Source organism: Laccaria bicolor, genomic scaffold, assembly GCF_000143565.1.
Source record: "Laccaria bicolor S238N-H82 LACBIscaffold_2 genomic scaffold, whole genome shotgun sequence".
NCBI lineage: Eukaryota > Fungi > Basidiomycota > Agaricomycetes > Agaricales > Hydnangiaceae > Laccaria > Laccaria bicolor.
This window is the reverse complement of record NW_001889873.1, coordinates 2,195,636-2,220,206: the sequence shown is the minus strand read 5'-3', so window position 1 is coordinate 2,220,206 and position 24,571 is coordinate 2,195,636. Positions and strand designations below refer to the sequence as shown.

At 49.2% G+C, this 24,571-nt stretch overlaps 10 protein-coding genes across 10 annotated transcripts; 5 read left to right on the top strand and 5 right to left on the bottom strand.

Annotated features, from left to right (window-relative positions):
- Window positions 1-575: 575 nt before the first annotated feature.
- Window positions 576-2,077, top strand: LACBIDRAFT_305805 (uncharacterized protein; the record flags this gene model as incomplete). The annotated part of the gene is made up of 4 exons (XM_001875290.1): window positions 576-945; window positions 1,001-1,209; window positions 1,256-1,514; window positions 1,569-2,077. 4 exons carry the CDS (start codon window positions 576-578, stop codon window positions 2,075-2,077), a joined length of 1,347 nt encoding a protein of 448 aa, XP_001875325.1.
- A 778-nt stretch (window positions 2,078-2,855) lies between these two features.
- On the bottom strand, window positions 2,856-5,348 carry LACBIDRAFT_292186 (uncharacterized protein; the record flags this gene model as incomplete). Its single annotated transcript, XM_001874728.1, has 8 exons — window positions 2,856-2,933; window positions 2,990-3,213; window positions 3,268-3,300; window positions 3,396-3,572; window positions 3,623-3,724; window positions 3,772-3,838; window positions 3,894-4,018; window positions 4,077-5,348. 7 exons carry the CDS (start codon window positions 5,346-5,348, stop codon window positions 2,995-2,997), a joined length of 1,995 nt encoding a protein of 664 aa, XP_001874763.1. The 3' UTR covers window positions 2,856-2,933; window positions 2,990-2,994.
- A 783-nt stretch (window positions 5,349-6,131) lies between these two features.
- On the top strand, window positions 6,132-8,281 carry LACBIDRAFT_305803 (L-ascorbate oxidase; the record flags this gene model as incomplete). Its single annotated transcript, XM_001875289.1, has 8 exons — window positions 6,132-6,344; window positions 6,394-6,480; window positions 6,531-6,597; window positions 6,650-6,971; window positions 7,021-7,134; window positions 7,190-7,364; window positions 7,412-7,843; window positions 7,889-8,281. The coding sequence occupies 8 exons, from the start codon at window positions 6,132-6,134 to the stop codon at window positions 8,279-8,281; spliced, it is 1,803 nt and encodes a 600-aa protein (XP_001875324.1).
- Window positions 8,282-11,164: 2,883 nt separating this feature from the next.
- Window positions 11,165-12,844, bottom strand: LACBIDRAFT_322050 (uncharacterized protein; the record flags this gene model as incomplete). Its single annotated transcript, XM_001874727.1, has 10 exons — window positions 11,165-11,512; window positions 11,533-11,534; window positions 11,565-11,579; window positions 11,605-11,652; window positions 11,721-11,850; window positions 12,035-12,104; window positions 12,233-12,465; window positions 12,616-12,690; window positions 12,795-12,809; window positions 12,836-12,844. 10 exons carry the CDS (start codon window positions 12,842-12,844, stop codon window positions 11,165-11,167), a joined length of 945 nt encoding a protein of 314 aa, XP_001874762.1.
- Window positions 12,845-14,296: 1,452 nt separating this feature from the next.
- Window positions 14,297-14,848, top strand: LACBIDRAFT_305801 (uncharacterized protein; the record flags this gene model as incomplete). Its single annotated transcript, XM_001875288.1, has 3 exons — window positions 14,297-14,443; window positions 14,496-14,716; window positions 14,770-14,848. The coding sequence occupies 3 exons, from the start codon at window positions 14,297-14,299 to the stop codon at window positions 14,846-14,848; spliced, it is 447 nt and encodes a 148-aa protein (XP_001875323.1).
- Window positions 14,849-14,997: 149 nt separating this feature from the next.
- Window positions 14,998-16,389, bottom strand: LACBIDRAFT_322048 (uncharacterized protein; the record flags this gene model as incomplete). Its single annotated transcript, XM_001874726.1, has 2 exons — window positions 14,998-16,313; window positions 16,374-16,389. 2 exons carry the CDS (start codon window positions 16,387-16,389, stop codon window positions 14,998-15,000), a joined length of 1,332 nt encoding a protein of 443 aa, XP_001874761.1.
- A 283-nt stretch (window positions 16,390-16,672) lies between these two features.
- Window positions 16,673-17,836, top strand: LACBIDRAFT_322047 (uncharacterized protein; the record flags this gene model as incomplete). Its single annotated transcript, XM_001875287.1, has 3 exons — window positions 16,673-17,245; window positions 17,305-17,666; window positions 17,716-17,836. The coding sequence occupies 3 exons, from the start codon at window positions 16,673-16,675 to the stop codon at window positions 17,834-17,836; spliced, it is 1,056 nt and encodes a 351-aa protein (XP_001875322.1).
- Window positions 17,837-18,887: 1,051 nt separating this feature from the next.
- LACBIDRAFT_229647 (uncharacterized protein) lies at window positions 18,888-19,981 on the bottom strand (the record flags this gene model as incomplete). Its single annotated transcript, XM_001874725.1, has 2 exons — window positions 18,888-19,294; window positions 19,438-19,981. Coding segments are annotated over 2 exons (951 nt in total), but the record flags the coding sequence as incomplete, so codon positions are not given.
- A 954-nt stretch (window positions 19,982-20,935) lies between these two features.
- Window positions 20,936-21,542, bottom strand: LACBIDRAFT_305798 (uncharacterized protein; the record flags this gene model as incomplete). The annotated part of the gene is made up of 2 exons (XM_001874724.1): window positions 21,381-21,542; window positions 20,936-21,319 (listed from the first exon to the last, which is right to left on the bottom strand). Exon 2 carries the CDS (start codon window positions 21,281-21,283, stop codon window positions 20,936-20,938), a length of 348 nt encoding a protein of 115 aa, XP_001874759.1. The 5' UTR covers window positions 21,284-21,319; window positions 21,381-21,542.
- On the top strand, window positions 21,537-22,403 carry LACBIDRAFT_305797 (uncharacterized protein; the record flags this gene model as incomplete). Its single annotated transcript, XM_001875286.1, has 1 exon — window positions 21,537-22,403. The coding sequence occupies one exon, from the start codon at window positions 21,537-21,539 to the stop codon at window positions 21,939-21,941; it is 405 nt and encodes a 134-aa protein (XP_001875321.1). The 3' UTR covers window positions 21,942-22,403.
- Window positions 22,404-24,571: the final 2,168 nt, after the last annotated feature.

Sequence of the window (24,571 nt, the reverse complement as noted above, 5' to 3'; positions counted from 1 at the left end):
TCATTTCCTGCATAAACGACATAGGCTACCTTGCCATGTGTGGATTTCGGTTGCTTGAGATACCTGTGTGGTGGAGCTGGGGCAGGGGAACTGGTGCGATCATCGTTCTCTTCCATCTCACCTCCAGCGCCATCTGTGTTCAACCTAAACCTGTCGTCGATAGAGGTTTGGGCCACATGTGTAGCAGAGCCAATGAAGGCCTCGTCCCCATTCGTTTCCGGTTCTGTGGTAGGAGATCAACCAGGAGTAACTAGAGATGGGGCACTTACCATGCTTGACGGCATAGGGCGACCCAAACCTTTGACCAGTGGGTGGTTGCGCACGCAAAGGGAAGTCTGACAGTGCAATGTCAATGAAATGGGGAGGTAGGTACACTGCAGACGACTTACTGGGCATAGCGTACAACGAGAACAGAGGTGTGGCGAGGTAGGGGACTCAAAGACACAACGTCGATGTTGTGATGAGGAGCAAGAAGTGTCACGGTTGGTTGATTGTTGATTGTTGATTCACCTACACGTGATGCCAAACACTCGTCAACTCAACGTCAACTGCTGCTCATCCCACCATTGCCCCCAATGGCCTCACGCTCCTCATCCCCGTATGTCGTACCTGCAGAAGAAGATCCGTCTACTCACGCAGGCCGCAATTCTTCCCAACCTCAACAACAAACACGAGTTCTAACGAAAAACACGCTGTCGCAAGCTCAGAAAGCCACGCGTTCCCTTCGCCAGATTTCCGACCATGCAAAGGCTGAGGAGCTGGCAAAAGCTCTTGATGTTCTCCTTTCCCGCCACCGCACCGAGCTGGAAGATTTCGCAAAAGCACACAACACGAAACTGGAGTACATCCAGAAACTCACCTCTCAGTCAAGCCACTACAAGCAAAAACGAGCCGTCACGATTCAGAACGCAAAGTTACATGCAAAATCCCTGGAGGTCAACGGAGGTATGTACATAACCCACCACTACATCAAGCTACATGTTAACAGCTCTGTTCAAAGATCTTGAACTCGGGGATAGGATCAAGGTGAAGGAACTTCGTCAACTAGTACATGATGACCCTACCTACCAGAACCTTACCGCAGAGGAGGAAGAACGGATGAAGCAGGATGTCTTGGAGCTTCGTGAGCAGAGGAAAACCGGCGCTCGTCCAACAAACAAGTCAGCAGCCCAAGACTACCGTGCGCAGATGACGCAGATGAACAATGAGGCGCGTCGTCCTCTCATCTCACTTCCTTATTGCTGACGCTCTTCAGATAAGTGCACTGTCTGACAGAACAGGAGCTGCAGTCGTCGCTTTCTTTAGCCGCTCCAACCTTGAAGACACGTTTGAGCCGAACTGGATTTGCTCTCCCAATGCCGCAAACTTCTCTCAAGAGGCAATGAGCTACGGGATGTGGGACATTGCCCGGCTGTTGGAGCAGTGGGCATGTGCAAAGGCGAAAGGTAGCCGCACCGTCGACACACTCTCGACGATGCAGAAGGAATGCAGCGCGATCATCAACGGCACTCTCAGTAAGTCTTTTATACCGTGTCTCGTCGTTTCTTTGAACTAAAGCTACTGAACAGAAACGGTTTCGCAATCACGACAGGCCCTCATGAACTACGCCAACTACGATACGAAGGTCGTTGAACGATACCAGACCAAGCTCATGGGCTGGACCTACCGTGAATTCAAGAGCCCGTTCGACATCCACACCATCGACGATGTTCGCACATTACTGGAGGCACTTCAATGCGGTAGGTGCTGTTGGGTAAGGATGACCAGAAGCGACATAAATCACCACAAAGATGACGTTAGCAAGAGAATCGCAGCGGGTGAAAAGGTGGGGAAGGCAAGGCAGCCGAGGTCGGACAAAGGTGTCAAGAGGCCGCGGAAGAAAGCACCAGGGACAGGGGAAGGCGAGGACGATGGGGCCCCACCAGCGAAGAAGCAGAAGAGGGGGAAAGCCGTGCCCGAGACGCGCGCTACGACAACCAAGAAAGCGCCCAAGAAATCCAAGAAATCCCAGCTGCCCCCCACCCGTCCCACCAGCAACGAGTTTGTTGAGAGCGATGCTGATGTTGATAGTGCCTAGCTTACTCATTGAATGCCGTATGCCGTGTACCCTCCCCCATACCCTACAACAACATGATCATCACCTCCATACATATGTCTTTCATAACCTTGCTGTAATAAAATGCCATTGATCTACATACCACTGTGTTACACAAAAAAAGCGAAGGGAATGGATTGTTATTGAGGGGGATACACGTTGTCGGCGTTGCGCACGACGAGCTCGACGCGTTGCCATCAACAACGGTGAGTAAGGGTTCTTCGTGATGACATCGAACCCTTTATGGGCAGGAGCGCAATGCCGCCAAGTGCCAAACACCGGTGACTGGTATTCATGGTTGCCGGTGAGCACAGGTAAGAATTTATTATAAAGTCCCTACGCACTACTGGTAGTTATTGCCCAGAGCGTTACAAAAGCCATATTTGATCGAACTAGACAGGAACAAGCATATCTTGTTCCTGTCTAATAGGACCAAATAGGTGGGGTTCACAGGTGCTGCGGTGGAAAACGATCATGATGACAGCATGATAACTCCAATTTATAAGCATGCCCAACGCAAACTTTTGCCTCACACGCATACCGCTCTATGGCTGTGGATCTAGTTACCATCATTCTGCGAGGCTTCAAAATATCCTTGAGCGACATCATCGTCTCATGTAGATTTGGCTAAAGTCGTGTTGATGATGGGGAATTTATGACAGGCATCATGGTACAAGATGGATGCATCACTCCTCAAGCGCAAGTCTCCGCCAATCACGATTCAATCGGCGAAATTTCGAAAGGTTGATAATGCGTTTATATAGTTAAACAGTTCCATTTCTCCACAAAAACATGCCAGGTATATTGTATGCCCATCGAAAGAAAATGAGTTGTGTGGCTGATAGACCAACTGTGAGCTTAAAAAAAATGTAAATTGTAAAATTGTCAAGCTACCGATTTTACGGTTCCCCCGATTGTCTGCCATCCCACACGCCACCATCGAGCATTCCCGGATTCACCTCACGCTTGTCCTCGGTCGCGATTGCCGAACCATCTAACCACGAAAAACCCTGTGGTCGACCGAGAACAGCCGTTATGTTCCGCCGCCAAGTGCCATGAGAAAAGGGATTGGGAGGTGGAGGTCCAGGCACGAGGGTTTTATGCGCTTGGTTTCGAATCTGAACAAAAGTGATTTGAATCATTCATCCACAATATAAAAATTAAATACTCACTTGTTCGATGGTGGTGATATTAAGAAGTAATAACTAAACATAAAAACCAGTGAGCAAGGATTCCCCGGTTAGACGTCGAGATAACGACCGCCACAGAGCTAGGAGTAGAATAATGGGCGCAAACGTACCCGCATATGATACGTCAATAAGGCACCAACAGGCCAGATAACAGCGATAGCTAAGCAAAATGCCACTGCACTGCCTGCGCCTCGCCGCAGCGCGTGTTTAAAGTCTATATGTTCCCGTTTTGTCAAAAAGAATAAATGCAGGGCCGAAGTACAGATGATTAAGATCAGTGTTGTAGTCTGGGCGCCGAGTTAGCAACGCAGATGGTTAATATTGAACTAAGACTTACTGCAGACGTCAAGAGAACGAAAAAGGTGGTATAGTTACGTCTTCCAACACAGTTATTTACCCATTGGCAGTGGTGATCACATCCATCCACGCAGTTGTCGCACTAGCATAGAAGGTCAGTTAACTGTAAGTCCTCATAAAAGCACAAACCATTTTGCAATGGCTAGAGCGCGGTGGTCTGTATGTTTTACATGTTGGACAGTATTTCACACGCACACTAATCGTAGGATAGATCAGGGAAAGATAAAGATGTTTGTCAACTTTGCACTCACACGTCGCTTCGAACCTTAAGGTCTCGAGGCATCGGTGCTCGAACACCTCCGTCCGACGGAGAGGTAGATGGGTATGGTGGATCAGGGTCCAAATTGCGAGGTAAGATTCCAGGATCACAAGTCGCCTAGAGCAGATGTCAATCTTTCAGTGCAAGCAAAAAGGGACTGGAGCGGAATACAGACTGTAGCAAGCATAGTTGAGATTGTTAGAAGAGCCAGATATGCACCAACCGCAGCTACAGCCGGACTTTCATTCTTCCACCACCAAACAGCTGTTGTCCCAAACCAGACCCCAGATATTGTTAAAACCAAAGTGAAAGAAGCCACAAATGCCCACGGCGAATCACCGCCTGTCAGCAAGTGGCCCCCAAAGAAGAATCTATTCCGTGACGGGTGAAGCTGGTATCTTCGTAAAGATTTACCAGTTTGGGGGTCGATCGTGGGCATTGCAGACAAAGGAGGTATGCGATTCGGAGGAATGGGAACGAACGACGGATCTGGGGAGGGTGATGGCGCGGAAAGGAGCGCAGAGTTGCGAGATGTTCGAACTTCCAAGGAGTGGCCGCCATAGTGATTCGGTGAATGTTTGTATCGCCCAGGAGTGGTCGGAGAATCCTGAAACTCACCCCGTTCCTCGTCACTCAATTTTCTCTCGAATGGTGGTTGCCCCTCCACGGAGTGTGCAGGCGGTGTACGTGAGCTAGTGGATTTTCGGATAGAGTCAAAGCTCAGTCCCCTGCTTATGCTGAGCACCTTGTCGAGGCTACTCCGCATCAGACGAGTTGGGCCACGGCCAGACATCGGCGCAGATAAGTTTGACCCGCTGCGATCCCGTGTGCCAGAGGCACGAGGAGCAACAGCGACGCGTCCGCCCAAGGGAAGAAGGGGTTCGCGACTCTGCTTCATTCTCTTCAGAGACGTGAATTGATGGTCATCAGCCAAAGACTCCGCTCCAACTATGCTTTCAGCGACCTGCTCGTCCGATCCATTGGGGTGAGATGACGGAAGGGGAACAAGTTGAATTTGGTTTGGATCTTGACCATGTATTGAAAGACCATGGACGGAAGAGATGGAGCTAGGGCGTGAATATCGCGGCTGTTGGTTTGGACGAGAGGGGCGAAAAAAGGAAGCGGAGGGCTGGATACCACCAGCATGGGTCGAACTTATGTGTATGGGGTGGGGAATCGGTGCGCTTGCCGACGTTGGGGAATTAGGTAGTGAAATGTCCGCAGATACGCGGCTGGATACAGATGAAATCCCGCGAGTGTGTATAGTAGGGCTCGTTGAACCAGAAATACTTGTGACGGTGGCTCCGACCTGAGGTCTTTGTGACGCTGGGGCGTGAAGCGTCGTCGGTAATGGGAGTTGAGAGCCTGTGGATCCGCGCTTAGGGTTTGTGTTGAAAGTCTGCTGGATCGAGGGCGAGAAAGACAAGGAGTGTGGTGTCGAGGCCATATTGTCGCGATAAAAAAAAAGAGATACGCCTTGCAGAACCTGGTGTTCGCAGGCAAGGAAATTATCAGAAAATCGTAAGGTTGGCTAATTCAGAGACTCGGATGGCATGAATGTGAAGAAGATTGCCTTTGTCGTTGCCGACGTCTTGAGTGCTGCAAACACCTGGCCAAAATGATTGGCACAACGGTAGAGGGTATGACATTTCCCACGATTCTTAGACTCTCAGCTAGCACCAACGACAGCCCCATAATTATATGTGGTATGTAGTAAAGTAGAGCAGGCAGAAATGGGGATAGAGTGCATTTCAAAGGAGAGTGCCTACTACGGATGAACAGATTATCGACACACGCGACCATAGCGCCTAAACTTGGTATTAGTTACTTACTGCCAATAGCTTTGACCAACTCCTACCAACTCGTTGTCAAACATTCGGCCTTTAATTCTAAAGGATTCCTCATTCCATGAGAATGTCAGGTTGGGCTAGAGGAGGCTAGAGGCATACTCGAGCACTCCAAAATCAATCCGAAATTGTCTGCTAGGGGCAGAGGCGGTGCTGTTCTATTCTTGGCGCGATGTGCTGCGTGATGCGGGTGGTTAGGATTTGAAAACAGTCTCTTCACCAGTCGTTTTGTCTTCTCAGTTTTTCTTTGTCACCTGTGGCCCTACGGCGCTTCAGTTCACCCGTTTTCCCTTCGTGTTTTGATGACAATCGGAACAGAACGTTCAACGAACCACCCCGCCCACCTTTAATTCCGTTGTTCTCCAGCGTGACTCTTCATCAAGATGCATCATCTTCCACTCGCTCTCTATCTCTGTCTTTCTGTCTTTACTCATTTATCCTCTGCCTACACATGGCCGTCACCACAATACGACGCCCTCGAAGGCCTGCTTTACGAGGGCAGGAAAAGTGACGGTTCCAGCTTGTCTTCGATCGTCCATCCCTGCCGAAAACGCACCGGGACTCTTGCGTCAATTGCGGCGGAATGGCTGCGTTTCGTAAGTAGTCGCTCGCTGACTTCCACTTCGTGCTTAGGGTTTGATCCAGGCTTTTCATGATATGGCAACACATAATGTTAATAACGGGACTGGTGGACTTGACGGTTCCCTCGTGTATGAGCTTGACCGACCCGAGGTGTGTCACACACTCTATTTTATTTTATCCTTGTTTTAAGCGTTTTTTAGAACTTTGGTTTGGGCTTCAACCAGACTGCGTCTGATTTTGAGAACTACCCGAATAAATTGGTTTCTCGTACTTTGCATTTTCTTTTTGTCCATTGTTCTACTCTCAACTTCGTTGACAGGTGCCGATATCATCTCGATTGGAGCCATCTTTGCAGTTGCGACGTGCGGCGGTCCCATCATTCCCTTCCGTGGTGGTCGTATCGACGCCTACTCCGCGGGTAACTTTGGAACACCCCAACCGCAGGATGACTTAGGGTCTCTCACCACCAGTTTCCAAAACCAGGGTTTCAACACCGCAGAGATGATCAAACTCGTTGCCTGTGGACATACCATGGGTGGTGTTCGGAGCTCCGATTTCCCTGAACTTGTCCCCGCTGGCCCGGATCCGAATGTCCCGAACATCGCAAATTTCGATACAACTACCCAATTTGACAATGCCGTGTAAGCAAAACTATTCTCGAGGCCTTCCCGTCATTTACTTTAAATCAAGAGTGACTGAATACCTCTCTGGATATACTAAGAATGTTCTCGTGGTAACGTCCAATAAAACCATGGCCTCCGATCTGCGGGTATTCCAGAGTGATGGCAACAGCACTATGCGCAGGTATTGCTGGATTCGTCACTTTCAAAGAAATCCTTTGACACTATTACCAATTTAGTCTCACTTCAGCCTCTACCTTTGCCTCTGAATGTCAATCCATTTTTGCACGCATGCTCGACACTGTTCCCGCAGGTGTCACTTTGACCGACGAAATTACCCTTTTACCTGTCAAGGTTAATGGAGTGCAACTATCCATTGAGGAACAGAAGCTTGTCTTCAAGGCATCCTTGCGTGTAAGTACAACGTTCTCTTCTAATATCTCGTGCTAATTAAATCCAAGCTTATTCAACCAATAAACGCGACAGCAAACGCCAAACGAACCGTGACAATGCTGTGGTGCGATAAGTACGGTAGTGCCGCAGCCTGCAAAGGAGCCACCAGGTCCTCTTTACCAGTCAACACGCTTAGTGACGATCCAAACATTTCTCCAGTGACCTTGAATCTCGGGTACTACTTTATCAACTACAATTTCGTCGTCCCCATCGACTCCGCGGCTTCTATATCAAAGTTCTGGTTCCAGGTGGATGAACATAACGGAACAGCCGCGACCACTTACAATAATGGTGGCAGTGGTTATGTGCTACCCCAGGATCAAATCTTCTTCGTCCCAAAGTTGAGCCATGTCGATAATGTGCAGAACATGACTTATACCCAGGTGTACACAAATCGTGATGGATCGGCATATACCCATGTGTACACCATCGTCGCTGCTGTGCGTTTCATTCTATTTACATCAACGTCGCTGATATCCTTTTAGGTCCGCAACGATACGACTCCGTCTCGTGTTTACGTGAATGGATTCGACAGTTCAGTCCACGGTTACCCGTATTATGTCAACGTCACTGTCGACCTCGCATTGAACTCGTCTTTGAGTTCCGGAGTTCCTGGGTATAACCTGTACTCCGGGATCGTCAACGACTCTGGTTATCAGCTCACGCTGGACCTTCATGCCACCTCTGGAGGAGCCACGTATACGCAGGATTTCGTGGCGACTACGTTCTTAGATAATACTCCCTACGTCGCACCAAGTACCCCGAGTAACGCTGCTGTAAAGTCGTCAGGCAGCCGTAGCTCTTTTGCCCATGTTTTCGGATGGACCCCAGTCGCATGTTCTTTAAGCTTGATCGTGGCACTGACATTTTGGAGATGATATTCTACAGTGTTATCGTTTTGTAATTGCCTACTGCCACTGGCTTTATTTACTGAAGGAAGGAAGAACTGTGGATTCAATTCTTTATCACACGGACATCTTTATTACCTTGACAATTTACAATTTACCAAAGGACCGTCGATGGGCGAATAGTTTATCATAAATTTGCTTGGTATATGCTGGATATTTACCTTGTTTAGTGGAAAATGCGAACTGCAGATTGTGTACCGATTTTGTTGAATTCGTACGGATCGGACACATCACTTTCTTGTGTTGAGAATTCCAATGTGCTGAGGTGTCCTGGGGATCACCTTGAACGGTACAGCACATGTAAATGTCGTCCTTTTTGATTATTATCGGTATCCATGCCCCCTCCGTTTTGTGCAAGGGCAGGAAAGTGAACTTGATAGAGAATTGTCAGCCATTTAGTGACAACCAGCACAGGAGCTCGAACTCACAAATTCCCTTAACCTTTAACAGATAGCATATCGAGATGTCCAGTCCAACCTAAGCCCAATTTATGAAATGGCTGTGGGACTGCTCTAGTGCGCGACTTTTGGGGGGGCCGCTGGGTAAAGGCGCGGAGCGGATCGAGATAGGAGTGCCGTTGGCTCTAAAAACCCATTTTTGATGTCGGGCCCTGCCAATTGTGTTTCCCAGAAGACCTTTGAACTTTATGTCACCGCAAGTGGGTTCTCGAAGCCTTGGTCACCGGAAAGTCGGGACCTCTTCTGGTTTTACGGCAAGGTAAATTATTGGGTCTTCGAAGAAGCCTTTTTTCATGTGAGGAGAGCTAGGGCGAGCTGTCCATTGTCAACGACGGAAATTTAGAGAAATGCAACGGGAAACCCGAAAGGGATATTGAAATTGAAATATGTCTTGCATTGGAACACCGACGGACGGCGGATTGCGGCCACCTCAAACATCATCAGCACAAACACACCAGCCAGCATTCTACATTCCAGTCTCTGTTCAGCATGGATCTTCAATAAATTATTCGCCTACCCAATTTACATTCGCAATCCACCATGGCGCGCTCGGTACTTCCAGTTGGTTAAAGCAGAACGAAGGTTACACCTGGGTTAGGCTGTCACGGAGCTCGTTGGTTCTTTTCCCAACCTGTATTCGAAGATCAGTCCAGGAATATTTTTCCGCCGTCGTATGACAAGATTTACAGGGAAGACTTGAGGGCCGCAAGGGTCTTGCGACAAAATTCTTCTGAACAGCGGTTATCATTGGTTCCTCATTCACACCCTGTAGGACGCGATTCATTTGCCCCAGACTTGCCCGCTGGACCCATGGATCAGTGATATAGGGGAGCAAAGAAGACTCTCAAGGCGTTTCAAAGAGAAAAGGCAGATTCCTCATTGCTTGGCCCCACCTGTTGGCTATCCTTTGAGGAGATCTGGACTCGGCACCACCAGCGTTGGAATTTCTCTTCGCCATTTGAACTATTGTGGACCGGTGGGGCGAGGCCGCGGAAGGTTACACAGGTGAGCACATTCAAAAAAAATCATTTTCCTTTCACGTCCCGGCGACGTCGATCACACGATGTGTTTTTTTTGCGTTCTGGTTCTCGTAGCAGGCGTTGGACACCCATAATTGCTAGGCTTTGAACCGCGCTTTTGACTGGTTTTGCTGTTGAACTCTTCTTGAAAGAGCTTCTAGTTTGTTGACCGGGGACTCAGTTCACACAAGGCGGGGGGTATCTATGACTTGCATTTAGCATGGTCATACTCACAGTTGGATTGATGGAGGAAGGAAAGTTGTTGAACTCACTGCGCGCTTTTATGATGCGACGTTATGGGCGGGTCACGTCACGTGGTTCCCAAAACGTCGGCCCGACGTCGTGCATCGGCCGACTGACTCGATGTCGAGCGCAACCGAGTTCTTCAGGTGCTAGTCATCCACGTCGATGCAGAGGTCATGGATTGTCTTTTGGACTTTGACTTTCCCGATATTTCCGCGTTCAGCTTTGCCAGATTCTGTTGGCTGCCCGCGTAGAAGAACATCGTGTTGACATACTTCTTACCAGTCAGGCCATTCACTTTATCGATGAGGCCCTCTAGCTTCTTGGGCGCGATTCGTTTTATGAATGGGCATGCGGCCTGAGAGGTGGGAAACATGAGTTCCTTCTATAAGGGAATGCCTTTTGCATCTTTGAAGGCGAAGATAGGACGTACAGCTTACCTTTTCGTTTAACGTGGGTTCGACCAGTCAATGCCTATGCGCACGCAGCCATTTCTTTCTTCGCTTCCTAAACCACGACTTTGGAGGGTGCAACCCTCAACGAAGCACGCTTAGGTTCAAGGAAGGATGCTTTTGTCGTGATATCGAGGCCAACAGACGAGCTTGGGATGTCAGGGGTACGCAGGAGAACATCTATTGTGGGCGCCTGCTTCATGAAGTTTGAAGCTTTGAAGGAGCGCTGGTGTTTGTGCCGTGCAAATCTGGGAAACAGCAAGAATTAAGCTCAGGGACCCCCAAAGCCAGTTGCCAGCAACCACCAATATCGTTGAGGTCGTAGCCTGATCCTAACGTTCATTCCTCCACCTACCTCTTTCACCCTCCTTTCACACATCGTTCATTCAGTGAAGACCCCAGTTATGGCTCCATATAGAAGCCCTCTTCCAACGTTTACTCTCGCGCTGTCCTCTCTCCCAAAACAAGACCCTTTTGATAACCGACGAGATTTTCAAAGAGACTTCTTCTCCGGTTATTACGCGTCCCTAGCAGCGCGTCGAGACTTCTTGGTGTGTTGTTCGCGTGCTCGAACCCGCTGTCCAGTCTCATTGTTTACTGTAGTGCACTTTTCAGCCTCAATCTCTGAACAATTGCGATTCTGAATTCCTTCCCGTCCGTTGCCTGTTCAACTTTCTTTTGTCATGCCCTCACTTCCCATAGTCCAATGTTTCTATACTGGAAGATGAACTCAAGATGGAAACACACTTCGATGATCAAGACGGACGTTTTCCAGTTCACTCGGACACTGGCTGTGTGACTGGATGGTGGCGGCGAATTGTCCAGGTGTGCTATCAATCCTTGCACACGCGCCTGTCCTAATCCTAAATCCTCATCGGCAGATGATCTCTCATAGGCTTTTCCGTCGTCAAGTGCAGTAAAGCGAAACTCCACACCCTGGACCGCTTCATGTCTCAAAAGGTTCCATTTCGAAAACATCTTGTTACTGCTACATCCATATCTTGCCAACACTATTGCTATTACTATTATCTGCATACATACATACATACAGCTATTCTTCGCATTGTACCATATTACATACAGCCCATATGTTCCACTGCAGTTGTCGTCACATTATGTACCTTCGCTTTCGCTCTCGTTTTCGTACTCCCCATCCGGGCTGTCACTGTCTTACAGACATACACGCATCAAATCTTCACATTGACATATTCTTGACTTCACAAAAGGTCCAACATACCGCCTTCAGATCCCAAAAGGTGGGGTGTAGTTGCAATATCCATGATAGTACAAGTAGCGAAACACAGCCGATAAGCGTCGGCCTCGTCCATAGTTATTGGCCACGGCAGACGGTTAAGCACGCCCGTCCGCTATTCCACTTCTTGTCATGGAGCAGCCGTTGGGTTTAGCGAGTAGTTGGATCTTTCGTGTAAGAGCACTGGAGAGCGCATATTTCGTCGCCTGTGTCCACATCGCATTTCAGCGGTTGTTGGTAGCAAGTATTTGGGAGATAGGAAGTGTCAGTCATGCAACAGTGAAAATGGCTGAACTTACGAGTTCCGTGCGTTTAACTTTGAAAGAGAGGGCAGAGAGTGCTTCACCGTTAGTGACGAGGCCATGGAGTCTAGCCGTTTCGTTTGAAAGCTTAGCAGGTTGAAGATCATACTAGTCTCGTTGCCAGCCGTCAGTCACTTGCTCGTCATATTTAAGTCCTTCCGTCCACCGTCTTGTCCTTAGCGTCGATAATTGAACCCTTGAGCTTCTGAAGGCTGGTTCGAGTCCAGTTCGAATCTACCTCTGTTAGCGGTTCTTGATATTTCCACCGCTACGAAAGGGGAACCTTTTAATTCTTCGTGGTGAACTGCAGTTTCCTGGGGAAGGCAAACTTGTAAAGCTGAGATATTCGAGCGTATTGAATTTCGACGTTGTTCTATCAGAGATTTTTTCAGTGAAGGGCGCGAGCTGTCCTTGAGCTGTCCAACGCGCTGGGAATTGAATATTCAGGGAGAAACCCAATTATTTTATTTGATGGAATTCAATGAATCAAATGTCTTGCATTTGAAATCATTTTGAACACCGACGGTCTGGACTCTCTGCACATGCCTTCGCCGCCTATGATCAACACACAAACGTACCAGCTGCAAGTTCTCTTCTTCGGCAAACCTGCGCTCAAGCTTCTGTTCAGCATGGACAACCGATAAATTATTTGCCTACCCGATATGTTCGCACTCGATCTCGCGGCCACCAGTCATTCATCTCAAAAGCAGACGAAACCACAGTGGCATGAGCTCCTCGAGCCTCGAAGCCCACTCACAGAATTTTTCGAGACCTGAAGATGCTCACCAATCGAAACACATTGTCCATCGTGACAAATGGGGTTGCAAGGTCGACTTGGGAGGGCGAATGTCTTGCGGCGAGCTGCTTTTGAGCACTGGTTATCGTCGATACCTCATTCAAGCTGTCTGCAAGACGTCATTCAAATTTTCGCGAGTCTTCTGGGCCTGCGAGTTGGCGACGTAGTGAAGCAAAGGAGACTCTCAAGGCGTTGAAAAAAGAGGAGAGGAAAGGCAGATTCTTCGAAGCCTCGGCGCGGCCTTTTTTTAGTGGGCTATCCCGAAGTCTTCTGGATCAGACACCGTCGACACCAGCTATGTCTCGAAACTCTTCTTGACGTTATTGTGTTTTGGCGGGGCGAGATTGGAATGGTTATGCAGGTGAGCACATCATTCACTTTACTGTCATGTCCCGGCGACGTTGATCACACAGGCTTCTTGAACTATGGCGGCTTCTGAGGTTGTGCGCCCATAATTGCCAGAGGTCTTGGATCGCGCCTTTTGGTGGTGAAACTCTTCTTGTGGGGACTTGCGTCTTGCTGAGCGGGGACTCATCACACACACGAGCCTATGACTTGCGTTTAGCATTGTCATACTTACAATTGGGTTGATGAAGGAGGCCGCTGACTCACGCGCTTTTTATAAATGCGCCCTGTGACGGCGGGTCACGTCACGTGGTTCCCGACGTCGGAGCGTCGGTCGACTGACTCGAGTCACTGGATGTCGAGCGCAGCCGAGTTTGCGTGTCAATTGACGCCGCGAAGGTGTTTGCTTGAAACCGACATCGTTTGGAGTTGTTCTGCGGAGGATGCTCCTCCTGTGGAGTTGGTCACTCTTCCTGTATTCGAGCGTGCAGCTTTTGCCGTTCGAAGTCGAGAATTGACATACTTCTTGCCATTCAGGTCATGAAGTTTATCGATGGTGCATCCGGCTTCTTGAGCATGATTGCTTTATTATTGAAAGAGATTCGGCCTAGTGGTGATGCATGGGAACGTTCCTTCGGCGATAGTCCCACTGTATGTGACGGGCTTTCGCGCTTTGCGGACTGAATACAGGACGTGCACGTCCAACGTGGGTTCCACCAGCCAGTAACTTCTGCACCCGCAGCAAAATCTTGCTTTTCTTTCCAAAGCACGACATTGCTGGGTCACCTGCGACCGTCGACAATCACTTCCAGGTTCGAAAGAAGGGACATTCTTCCCGTCATATCAAAGTTAACTTGTTGGACTTGGGAATAGCGGAGGTATGCAGGAGGACTTCTATCGTGAACCAGGGGACCTGCGGCATGAAGCTTGAAGGATGGTCGATGTTTGTGCAGTACAAATCTGGAGGGCAGGGAAATTTAAGCTCAGGGACCCTCAAAGTCAATTTTCCAGCAACCACCAACATTGACGAGGTCATAGCTTGGTGGTAACGCTCATTCCTCCGCCCGGCTCTTTCACCACTGGATCTACACGCCGTTTGTTCGGTGAGGACCTCAATTATGTTTCCACACAGGCGCCCACTTCCGACATTCACTCTCGCGTTGTCATCTCTCCCAAAACCAGACTCATTGGATGGCCGACGAGATTCTCAAAGAGACATCTTTTCTGGTTATTACACGTCCTTAGTAGTACCTCGAGACTTAATGGTGTGTTATTCGCGTGTTCTCATCCGCTAGCCGGTCTAATTGGTTCCTGCAGCGCACTGTACATCCTCAATCTTGGAACGACTGTGGCTTTATTATTCCTCCCGTTCGTTGTCTACTCGACTTCCTTCGTCACGTCCTTACCTCCTTTAGTCTAATGTGTTCATACTGGAAGATGAACTTGAGACAGAGACACTCTTCGATGATCAGGACGAACGTCTTTCTGTTTACTCAAACTCGGACTGTGGGATTGGGTGGTGGCGGCGTATCACCCAAGTACGCTATTTATCCTTCCACATGCGCCTGTGCTTACTTCTATTGCACGGAAGATCTATCACAGGCTTCTCCGTCGTAATTATCGAACTCATTAAAGCGGAACTCGACATATTTGGCCGTTGTTTATCTTGAAAGGTTGCATATTCAAAACATCTTGACACACCCATATCTTGCGTTACTCAACACCATTACTATTACTATTAGATGCAAACATGCATAAAGTTCTTCTCACTGTATCATATTACACAATCCATTTCTTTCAACAGTCGATTGCAACAGCTTTAGGTATCATCGTGCTCGCTCTCGTTTCTGTACTCTTCATCCGAGCTGTCACTGTCTTCCTCCACACCCTCCTCCGAATACTTGATTTCGCTTCCAGTTGCTGCGAAGCGACTCGCTATGGCTCTAGTAAGGGAATTGTTCTCTGGTGGCCATAATGGGATGTTGAGCGTTATGCTTTCCAGTTGAGGCCAAGCCAAGGGTAATTGCTGGGGTTGAACGTCAGGACAGGTAGGAGGGTCGAAACCGTTGGTGTTGAGTCGTCCGAAGATGTCATCATACCACCCCGACCACTCGAGTAGTGTAAAATGTTTGAGCATGGGGAAGGACGTGTAAAATTCTTCGGGAATACGATCTCCCAAACTCACGTCACTTATTTTCAGAGAGGTCACTGCGGGGTATTTTGGAAGGGAAGTTTGTAAACACTCTTCCGTGAAGCTGCAAAGTTCACCGATGTTTGAAACGAATAGGCTCTGCAACTTCGGAGTAGACAGGAGGCTACAAAGACGAGCGGTGCAGAATTCATCAAAAGGTGAAATTTCGAGACTCTGCAGTGAAGGGAGAATGGTGGTTGGGTAGTCGGCGTCATCTTCAATGATAAGTGCGACTTCTCTGATTAAAAGTTGCTGGAGGCCTTGACTCGTCAGCAGGACATCACGAAATGTGAGGTAGGGCAATTCGGTGGCAAGATGCCGGATGTCAAGGCATGTAAGGTTCTTGATGCCTTGAAGAGTCGTCCAAGGAAACGGAACGCGTCGTATTCTGAGATTTTTTAGAGCGAGTGGGGCGGACTCCTTCAAAAGAGTGTGAAGCCGAGGATATTTTTCATGCGTCGTAGGCGAGTAATCACGTTGGATGAGCTCCAAAGACTCGATATTATGCACCCACTCCACTCTTTGAGGCATTATCGCAATGAGAAACTCCATCCAACGGTGTGCGCCGGCTTCGAAACACACGGTCCGCCACCTCGAAACACAGTCTTGAATGAGGATCATAAAATCTACGCCGTCCTCTTCGTTTAGATTATCAAAAGATTTATCACAGGCCACGTAGACGTTGAGAGGGCAATCTTTGGATCGTTTGATGTAAGCCTTAGCCCGTTGCATTCGCGACGGCGACGGTATGAGGCGTATTTTTGTCCAGAACGTGGGTGTGTTGATAATCAGTCCACGCCATTCACGGCAAACGTGAGAAATGGTGGTCGCGCATAGCCAATTCTCCCCAGATCTAACGTCAATTGGTTCTCGGAACTCCAAAAAGATCGTTAGGAGGACATCGTCTGGAAGTATACAAACTCCGCGTAAAGACGTGGGGTTTGCTGTGGGGACGATGGAAAAGTTATTTGTGGTTCAGGAGATCTTAAATCTGCCCTACTTACCTTCCCTCCCCGTCATCGTTGGCTAAACTCTCGCGAGGGTGCTTCATTTTGAAATTGGCTCGCGTTATTTGTAGGTGTGTGGAATGGAGGGTCTAGTTCGGACTTTACTTGCCCAGGGCCAGTGACTTGCACCACCTCGAAGTTCGACCCTCAAGACCTCAACGTTCAACGTGCAACTACAGTAAGTGAGACTACTCTGGTGCATTCCAGCGTTAATACTTACTGTATTCAGGAAATAAGCCTTTCCATGGTCTGTGTTATAAGCCCGAAAATGAGGGTTTCATAGTCAACCATTTTAAATGCAGTACGCTGATATAGAAGCCCTCGTGCTTTCTGGAGAATTGTTTAATGGGCGTTCTCGCTCTTCATCACCGGCACGATCCCCCTCACCGGATGCAGGATGGCACGATGACGAACTGAACGAAGAGGAGCAGAAATATCGTGACCAGGGCCTTGATTATGACTCCGATACAGCAAGAAGGGATGCGATAAGATCACAGAAGCAGACAGAGGCGCAGCCAGAGTCGATTGGGATGGGTCCGGGTCGGACAGGGGTGAAGGGTGTCATAAGAGACCGAAATGAAGTCGCAAATATTCGACGAGAAAAGAGGGCTCAAGAATTGGAGGATCTACGGCAGAAGATGGAGGCAGGCAACCTAGGAGGGAAAACGTATTTGGAAGAGGAAAGGGAAAAGGCAGCTAGAGGAGAAACTGCCGACAGTTTGGTCGAGAACGGGTTTAGGCAGGATGTCTTTGGAAGAAAACGACAGGGAAGATTTGGACATCTACGGGAAGTGGGATTGAAAGGATTTGTTGGAGCTGTCGAGCAGGAGGAGCGCGGAGTGTGGGTGGTCATACACCTCTACGACCCCGTACGTTTTCAGTCTCATCCATCAGCCTACGATCTTAAGTTAATTTGCATTCCACGAAGTCATTAGAACGCTGCTACCTCCTTGACGAGGTCCTTGCTCGCTTGGCACGCTCGTTTCCCGAGACCAAGTTTTTGCGTGCTCGCGCGTCTGCCCTAGGTTTTGCTTCCACATCTACATCATCAAGCAAGGTAGCGACTACAAGACGTCTCAAACCTCCCTTGGAAGTCAACGAAGACGATCCTTACGCGGATGACGACGGGGACCAGGATGACGACAGCGACGAGGAAATCGTGGACGACGATGACGTGGATCTAGACGTCCTTCCAACAATGCTTGTATACCGTGATGGGGAGCTTGTCCACAACTGGGTCCGGGTTGATTGGGAGGCAGGGAGAGGCGGCGTTGAAGAACTTCTGGATAAGTACGGAATTTCTCGTTCACCTTTGATTGCAACGCTGATCCGTTTCTAGAAACCACATATTGTCACACAACTTTGCCGGTGGTAGAGATAATCTTGGTCTCCCGTTCAGTGATGACGAGGGTGACTTCGATCTCATGTGGAGTGACGACGATAACATCAAGCACCCGTAGCCCCTTCTCATTTTCGAGAGTACCATTGATTTAAGTGGGAAATTCACAGAACGATTTGCTCTGATGTTACGATATGCTGTCTCATATCACAAGCAGGCGTCTGCTTTTTAAACAGATAAGGACCTCTTTCTGTTATCTTTATGCTTGAGAGCATCGCGATTTCCTTGTCAATGCAAACCATTTAGCGAGACAACTTCGACCAAACCCCGCCCCGAGTCATTTGACCAAGAATAGAAGAGTCACCACGGACTTCAACATCATTGCAGGTACTTTAGCTCTGGAAAGCCTCTCATGACTAGAAGACCTGAAACATTGGTAGCTGACCACAGCGAACAACTTTACAGAATATCTTTCTTTTTCTCGAGTTTCCACTCTGCCAAAAATATATTCTAAAGCCCCAAGGTTGCTATCATTCAGGCATCCATCCATTAACAAGAAGTTTTCAGTATGATACCGACCCCAATTTATCCGCGTGTTAAGTTGCTGCATATGACAGGAAAACCAGGGTACTGATGGATAAAGATCGGTGCTTATGGTGTTGAGCTCTGCTCTTCTCGCCGTTGACTTCCACATTCCCAGATATGTCTTTCGTTTGTCAACGTGAAGCACGATTCCCGTGTATGGCCCTTTAGTACACCTTCTCATCAACAACGAAATGTCGCATTTCCGTCAAGTTTCGTGAAATTGCACGCTTGACCATCCAAAAATTGATGTGACTCTCTCGATCCTTCTACCAACTACGCGAGGTCAAGAATGGTCTTCTTGACAATAAATTGTGGTCGGGGTCGAGTGTTGTTTGGGTCACTAAGGCTATCCCCAACAATATCACGCATTGATTTTTCTGTCTTCAATTGCAGGTAGGAGGACGTCAAGAAGGATCCCTTCTTATTTGTGGGGTGTCTGTCGACGGCATCCGATCCTTATCTTCGATATTGGGACCCGAGCTGTACGACGTTCGTTTGCGAGAATCTGTGTCATGACCATGTAATCCGTGCGAAGAAGTCTCTTTAACCGCTTGGAAGAAGCCTCTCGAGAGGACAAGTTTCTGCGACTAAAAAATATGGGGGATGAAAAATGTCCACTGGACAGTCTCGTACGCGAGAGGTGTAAGCGCTCGCAGCGAAGTGAACGCCTGGACGAGCAGCACCATCCGAGCCAATCCATAGAGGACGAATCCTGCAGCGATCGAGTACTCCACCGCCGACTGCCAGAGGCTTTCGAACAACGAGGAATATAGAATGGACAGTAGGGCATTAAGCAACGGCACACAAGTGACGATCAAGGATGCTGTCCGCCACAAAACACGTTCGACGTGCGAAGGGAAAGTAAATGCCCAGGCGATACAATGGATACTTCCAAAGACCACACCAAAGAGGGTGCATACGACCAGGATCCTTAATTCCCATTCCCATTCGCAGTCAAATTTGTGCGCGTAGTAGGTGGGGACGCGGCTGTTATCTTCGATGTCGTCAGCTTCGTTTGCGTTTGCCATGTCGCGGATAGGTTCAACAGCTGCGCGAATCGGAATAGGGCGAAGAATCAAGGAAAAAAGGAACCTGGGCCAAAATCCTTGCTTTTCGCTGTCCAACTTCCAACTATACTGCGACGCAGCGGACCAGAAAACGAGGGTGGGGTTGTCTTCGTGGCTTTCTTGTCGACCACCTCTTCTGGCACGCAGCCGTCAAGGTCACTGTCGGGGGATCTCAAGTTCTCCTGCTGCACAGGAAGATGACCTATGACCAGGTTTGATTCCGTAGCCTCCTTTAAATGTATGGTCACAGGACTCCGCACGTCGAGAGGCTTGTGCCACCAGAAGAAATGCATCACTCCGTTCAAAGCCGCAAACGCCAACGTTACGAGCTTAAGTTCTGTTATGACGAGCCCTTGCACTCCACGCGCGATGCATTGAACGAAGAACCAAAACGTTTGGAATACCACCAAACTTTTAGAAAGCATGTCGCCCTTGCTCTTGTCCGCTATCTCTTCTTCTGTGATTGAGGGGAAACCAATTTGTCCAGTCTCGAGCAAAACCTCGAATTCTTCTGGGGAAAGGACACGAGGAGGGGTATCGTCCGTTCTGAGAAGCCTGAACCCTCCCATTTGGATAAAGAAACCGTGTGTTTTTGTCCATCCTAACCAGCCTTTGTAATTGAGAACCGATTGAAGATTAGAGATACCATACCCCTATCTTGGTACTTGTCCTTCAATTGCCTGGCACCAACCTATTGCCTCATCGCCCACAGGATAGTCATCTCTGGCGCGAGAATGGCATACGCCATCACCTGCACCCGTCGTCGTGCAACAATCCAAAAACTGTCCCCATCTGCAAGAATGTTAGGCTGCACAGCAAGCCAGGTACAGGCGAATATGGTGAGAAGGCAGCTCCAGACGATGTCCCATATGGAGCGCGAAGATCCACCAGCGTTGAAGATGATGGGACAATCACAATGGGTGGAATTGATAGCGCGTGAGTTTACTGTGGCTAATGGCGCTGCGTTGACGTCTGACGATGGTGAACATGAGCAAGATGGCTCCAAGTCGAGTCGCTATGTAGATTGCATTGGAATGTTGAAATTACAATCTGGTTCGAGGCAGAGTTATGATGGTCCAAGTCGAGTCGTTATGTAGATTGCATTGAGGTATTGAAGTTACAATAGACCACGTTCGTTATTGGCAACAACGAGGTCGATGTTGAGATGCGGCGGGAAGACGTGCCTGATATCTAGACCGGTGACCGTTCTGTATATGAAGGTACCCAAAAGGTACCTTCAATATACAAGTTACATATCATATACAGGCTGGTCACGAGCCTAGATCTCTCTTGCTCTCAGGCCATCTCAGGCCCAGCTACCTTTTCTTCCACTTGCATGTGTTAGCTCCCTTCGACAAATCTATGACTCGCGTTCAGCGTAACGGGTTTGACATCGTTTTCAGCTACGATATGTCCAGCTAATGTCAAAAGTCTGGCCAACCTCGGCCGATATAGATTCCGGAACGCAATGACGAAGTTCCAAACAATCTTTGAGGAAGCCACCTTGCACGATATTTCCGAGTTGGGATGGCCTACCAGTCCCATAGACAACACTGCAGATAATGTTATTACCCTTTACGACATAGCAACTGCAACGCCCAACCAAGCTTGGTCTCCAAATGTGCTTCTGCTACCAGCGCCGGCACCAGAAGACTCGAGACGAGAACGGGGGCGGGTTCTAGCGGTAGTGCTAGCTGGGGACCCAGAGACAGAGGTAGAATGCGATTGAGTTGCCGAGAGCGAACGGAAAAACAACCAATTCTGGTGTTGCTGGCTAGATCCGCTGGCCTTGTTTTGCGACTTTCGTTGGGATGTGGTGTGGTGTGGGGGAGTGGCGACCACTGTCGTCTGAGGATGAGGTTGGAAAGAGAGAAGGCTTGGCTCTCTGGTCTACAGCGGGGAGTGATATCCATCATCTCCGCGTCTTGTTGTTGATAATTCGCCTCAAAAGTCTATACCAACAAACGTCATTAGTCAAAAGGGAAAAATAAATCTGCGAATAACGAAACGTACCAGATCTACCAATCATAATCACCTCTGACGGAGTAGAACTACTCCCCCTTTCCCTCCTCCTCCTCACCATTTCACGCTCCCAATACGACTAAACAATGTTGTGCCGCTACCGGGACTACCAGGACTCACAGGGCTATTGGTGGCACTGCCAGGTTGATGGTGCGAGGCAGGCGGGGGGGTACTATTTGCATAACGACATCTTCGCCTTCATTCTCATCCCCATCGGCAAAGACATCCCGCTCCCTCTCCAGTTCCTCGATGTTCCTCACCCGCGTAAGTAAGCCCATCTCGATGGTGTTCCCACCAACACCTCAAGCGTCTTCTCCCGCACCCGCGGTGTATAGGCGGGCTCGGTGGGCGGAAATACGTCAAGAATGTTTGTTATGGTTTGAGCAAAAGCAGGGGGGCGGGCAATTGTTGGGACGGAAAGGATGGAAGAAGTGGGGGAACGCGGAAATGGCTGTAGGGTGTTTGCGTTGGAGTTTGAAGAAGGGAGGAGGAAGGGAAGTGGCAATGCGGGGACTGGAGGCGGGGGTGTTCCTTGCTGAGGTGGTATGTTGAGCCGGGAGAGAGCGATACCGCGAGTGTGTGCCGTGACGGTCTGGTCCTCCTCGTCTCTGTCGAATTCCAGATTGTCATCCTCAGAATCGGAGGAGCGAGTCCCCGATTTTCGCTAGTGCTTGTTGGATGAAGACGGGAGTAGACGAAGAGGAGAAGAGCCCTTCTTAAATTCGTCTACGTCGTTGTCATCGTCCCAATTTTCGTGTTTCTGCTGCGAGGGAAGGCCTTGGCGAGCATGGTGTGCACTCTTCTCCGTCGTCGACCGAGAGTGGACTATATCGACACTCCCGGAACGACGAGAGGGTGTATCTGGGATGGTGTTCTTCTTGTCTCCGAGAAATTTCATAGGCGAATCGTTGGCGAGGCCATCGTTTCCCAGTCTGAGCTGGGCAACGACATCCGCGTATTATTGGCTTTCGCTGTTGATTTCTGGAACCCAAAGTCGTCGTCCCAGTTTTCTGACGGGGCCGGAAATAGGGAATAGAGTAAGATATCGTCAGATAAGATACGTCAAAGAGAATTAGACGCACCCGTTGCATGATGCAGAGAGTTGTTCATCGTATCGCGTGATCATGCCCGGACTCTCTCTACGAGTCTACCACCGAACGAAGAAGCTGGACTCGTTCGTTTTGAGTAACCAGAGAGGGAGAGAGAGAGGGTTAGCAAAGGAGTCGAAGTCGTCGTTGCAGGTTAGGAGGAGAAACATCCTTTGTTTTTGCCACCTGTGAACCCCACCTATTTGGTCCTATTAGACAGGAACAAGATATGCTTGTTCCTGTCTAGTTCGATCAAAGATGGCTTTTGTAACGCTCTGGGCAATAACTACCAGTAGTGCGTAGGGACTTTATAATAAATTCTTACCTGTGCTCACCGGCAACCATGAATACCAGTCACCGGTGTTTGGCACTTGGCGGCATTGCGCTCCTGCCCATAAAGGGTTCGATGCCATCACGAAGAACCCTTACTCACCGTTGTTGATGGCAACGCGTCGAGCTCGTCGTGCGCAATGCCGACAACGTGTATCCCCCCCAATAATCATCTGTTCCCCTCGCTTTCTTTTGCATTACATAGGTATTATTAGGTAGATAGTAATGCATATGTTTTACTTAGTCCTCCTGGCTACGGGGGCCGTCACCACTCATATCAAGTACACTAAAGCAGGCACCAAGAACCTCAATCTCCTCATCCTCACCAGCCTGCTCCTCATCCAGCTCCTCTTCTAAATCCACTTCATGACTGGGGGTGGTACCTGTAGGGGGAAGGGCCGGGGTCTGAGGCTCCCCTGTTGCATCTGGCTCCTCTGATGTGGTAGAAGCCTCTGCAACATGAGTGCCAAATCCAATGGGACCAGTATAACCATCCAGGAGATAGATCTTCTCCAAGATCTTCAGGTGGTGAGCATTGAAACGGCCCCGTTCCATCCGATGAAGTTTGAGCTGAAGAGCGAGGGCAGGACGAGAGAGCAAGAGCTCGGCTTCTTTTCCTCGAAGGAGAATGTCTTCGTCATGAATATAGGTTGCAAGGCGGGGAACTTCGATGTTCAGCCGCGCAATCTCTTCCTGCGCACGTTCGAGTTTGAACGCCCGGTCAATTGCAAGGCGAGCGGCGGGTGTCGCCCAAGGTTTCCTTCGAATATCTTGACGGGCATCACGGAGGAGATCGAAGTCCGAGAGGAAGGCGTACTCAACGACCTGATCCCAGTTGAGTACCTGTCGAGGTGGCACTAGAGCCAACGCCGCTGTATTGTACCTGTCGAGGGCGGTGCGAATGGCGACAGATCGGGCCTTGAGCGCGTTGGCAATGTGTTTACGAAGGCTATAGCCTATCATGTTGCCGTCAGCTGCAGTCATTTCCGAGAAGACAACGTCTTACCTGTCTGGGACCGGTTCATCTTTGTGAGTTCAAACATGCGTGCGACCACGAGCCCTTCCAGGACATCGATGCAACGTTGGTATGTCCGCATCATAACCTTCTCTCCTGCTGCCTGCCACTCAAACGAACCCCGCTCCCATCGCCGTGCAATGTTGAGCTTCTTCTCTAGTACCTGGACGGCGGTGAGATCGCGCTTTTGGGTTTCGAGCGCATGGCGGCGGGCTGTTTCATTGGAGGCAGTCATGTCGTGTTCGCCGACATTCGCCTCCGTAAGGTTGGACCAGGCCAAGACAGCCGCTGCAAGTGTACGTCTGTAGATCATAAGTAACAATACAGATCAATAAAGTTTAGACTTACTCGCTGGCGTTGAAATTGAGGAGTAACTTGTAATACTCCATCTCCAGTGTCTCCTCCAGGGGTTCCTTCGAGAGCCCCCTCAGGTATTCCTCCTCCTCTTTCAACCACTCTTTCACCATGACCATGTCCCGTGCACCCACTTTCACCAGTGCGCTGTCAACTGCCGATCTCGTGTCCAGTATCTCGAGTGCTTGTTTATAGTTGTTGAGAAGGAAGGTGCCTAGTGGACAATGATCAGTAATGTCACAGTATGAGGGGCGGCACACGTACTGAGGTTTTGGTAAGTCTCAAAGGTGTCCTTGTGTTTCGTGTACTCCACAATGGCTTGACGGCGGTGGAAGATGCTTGAATATCGGGTCGAGCTTGCGAGGGCGTTGACAGCGAGAAGAAGCGCTCGCAAC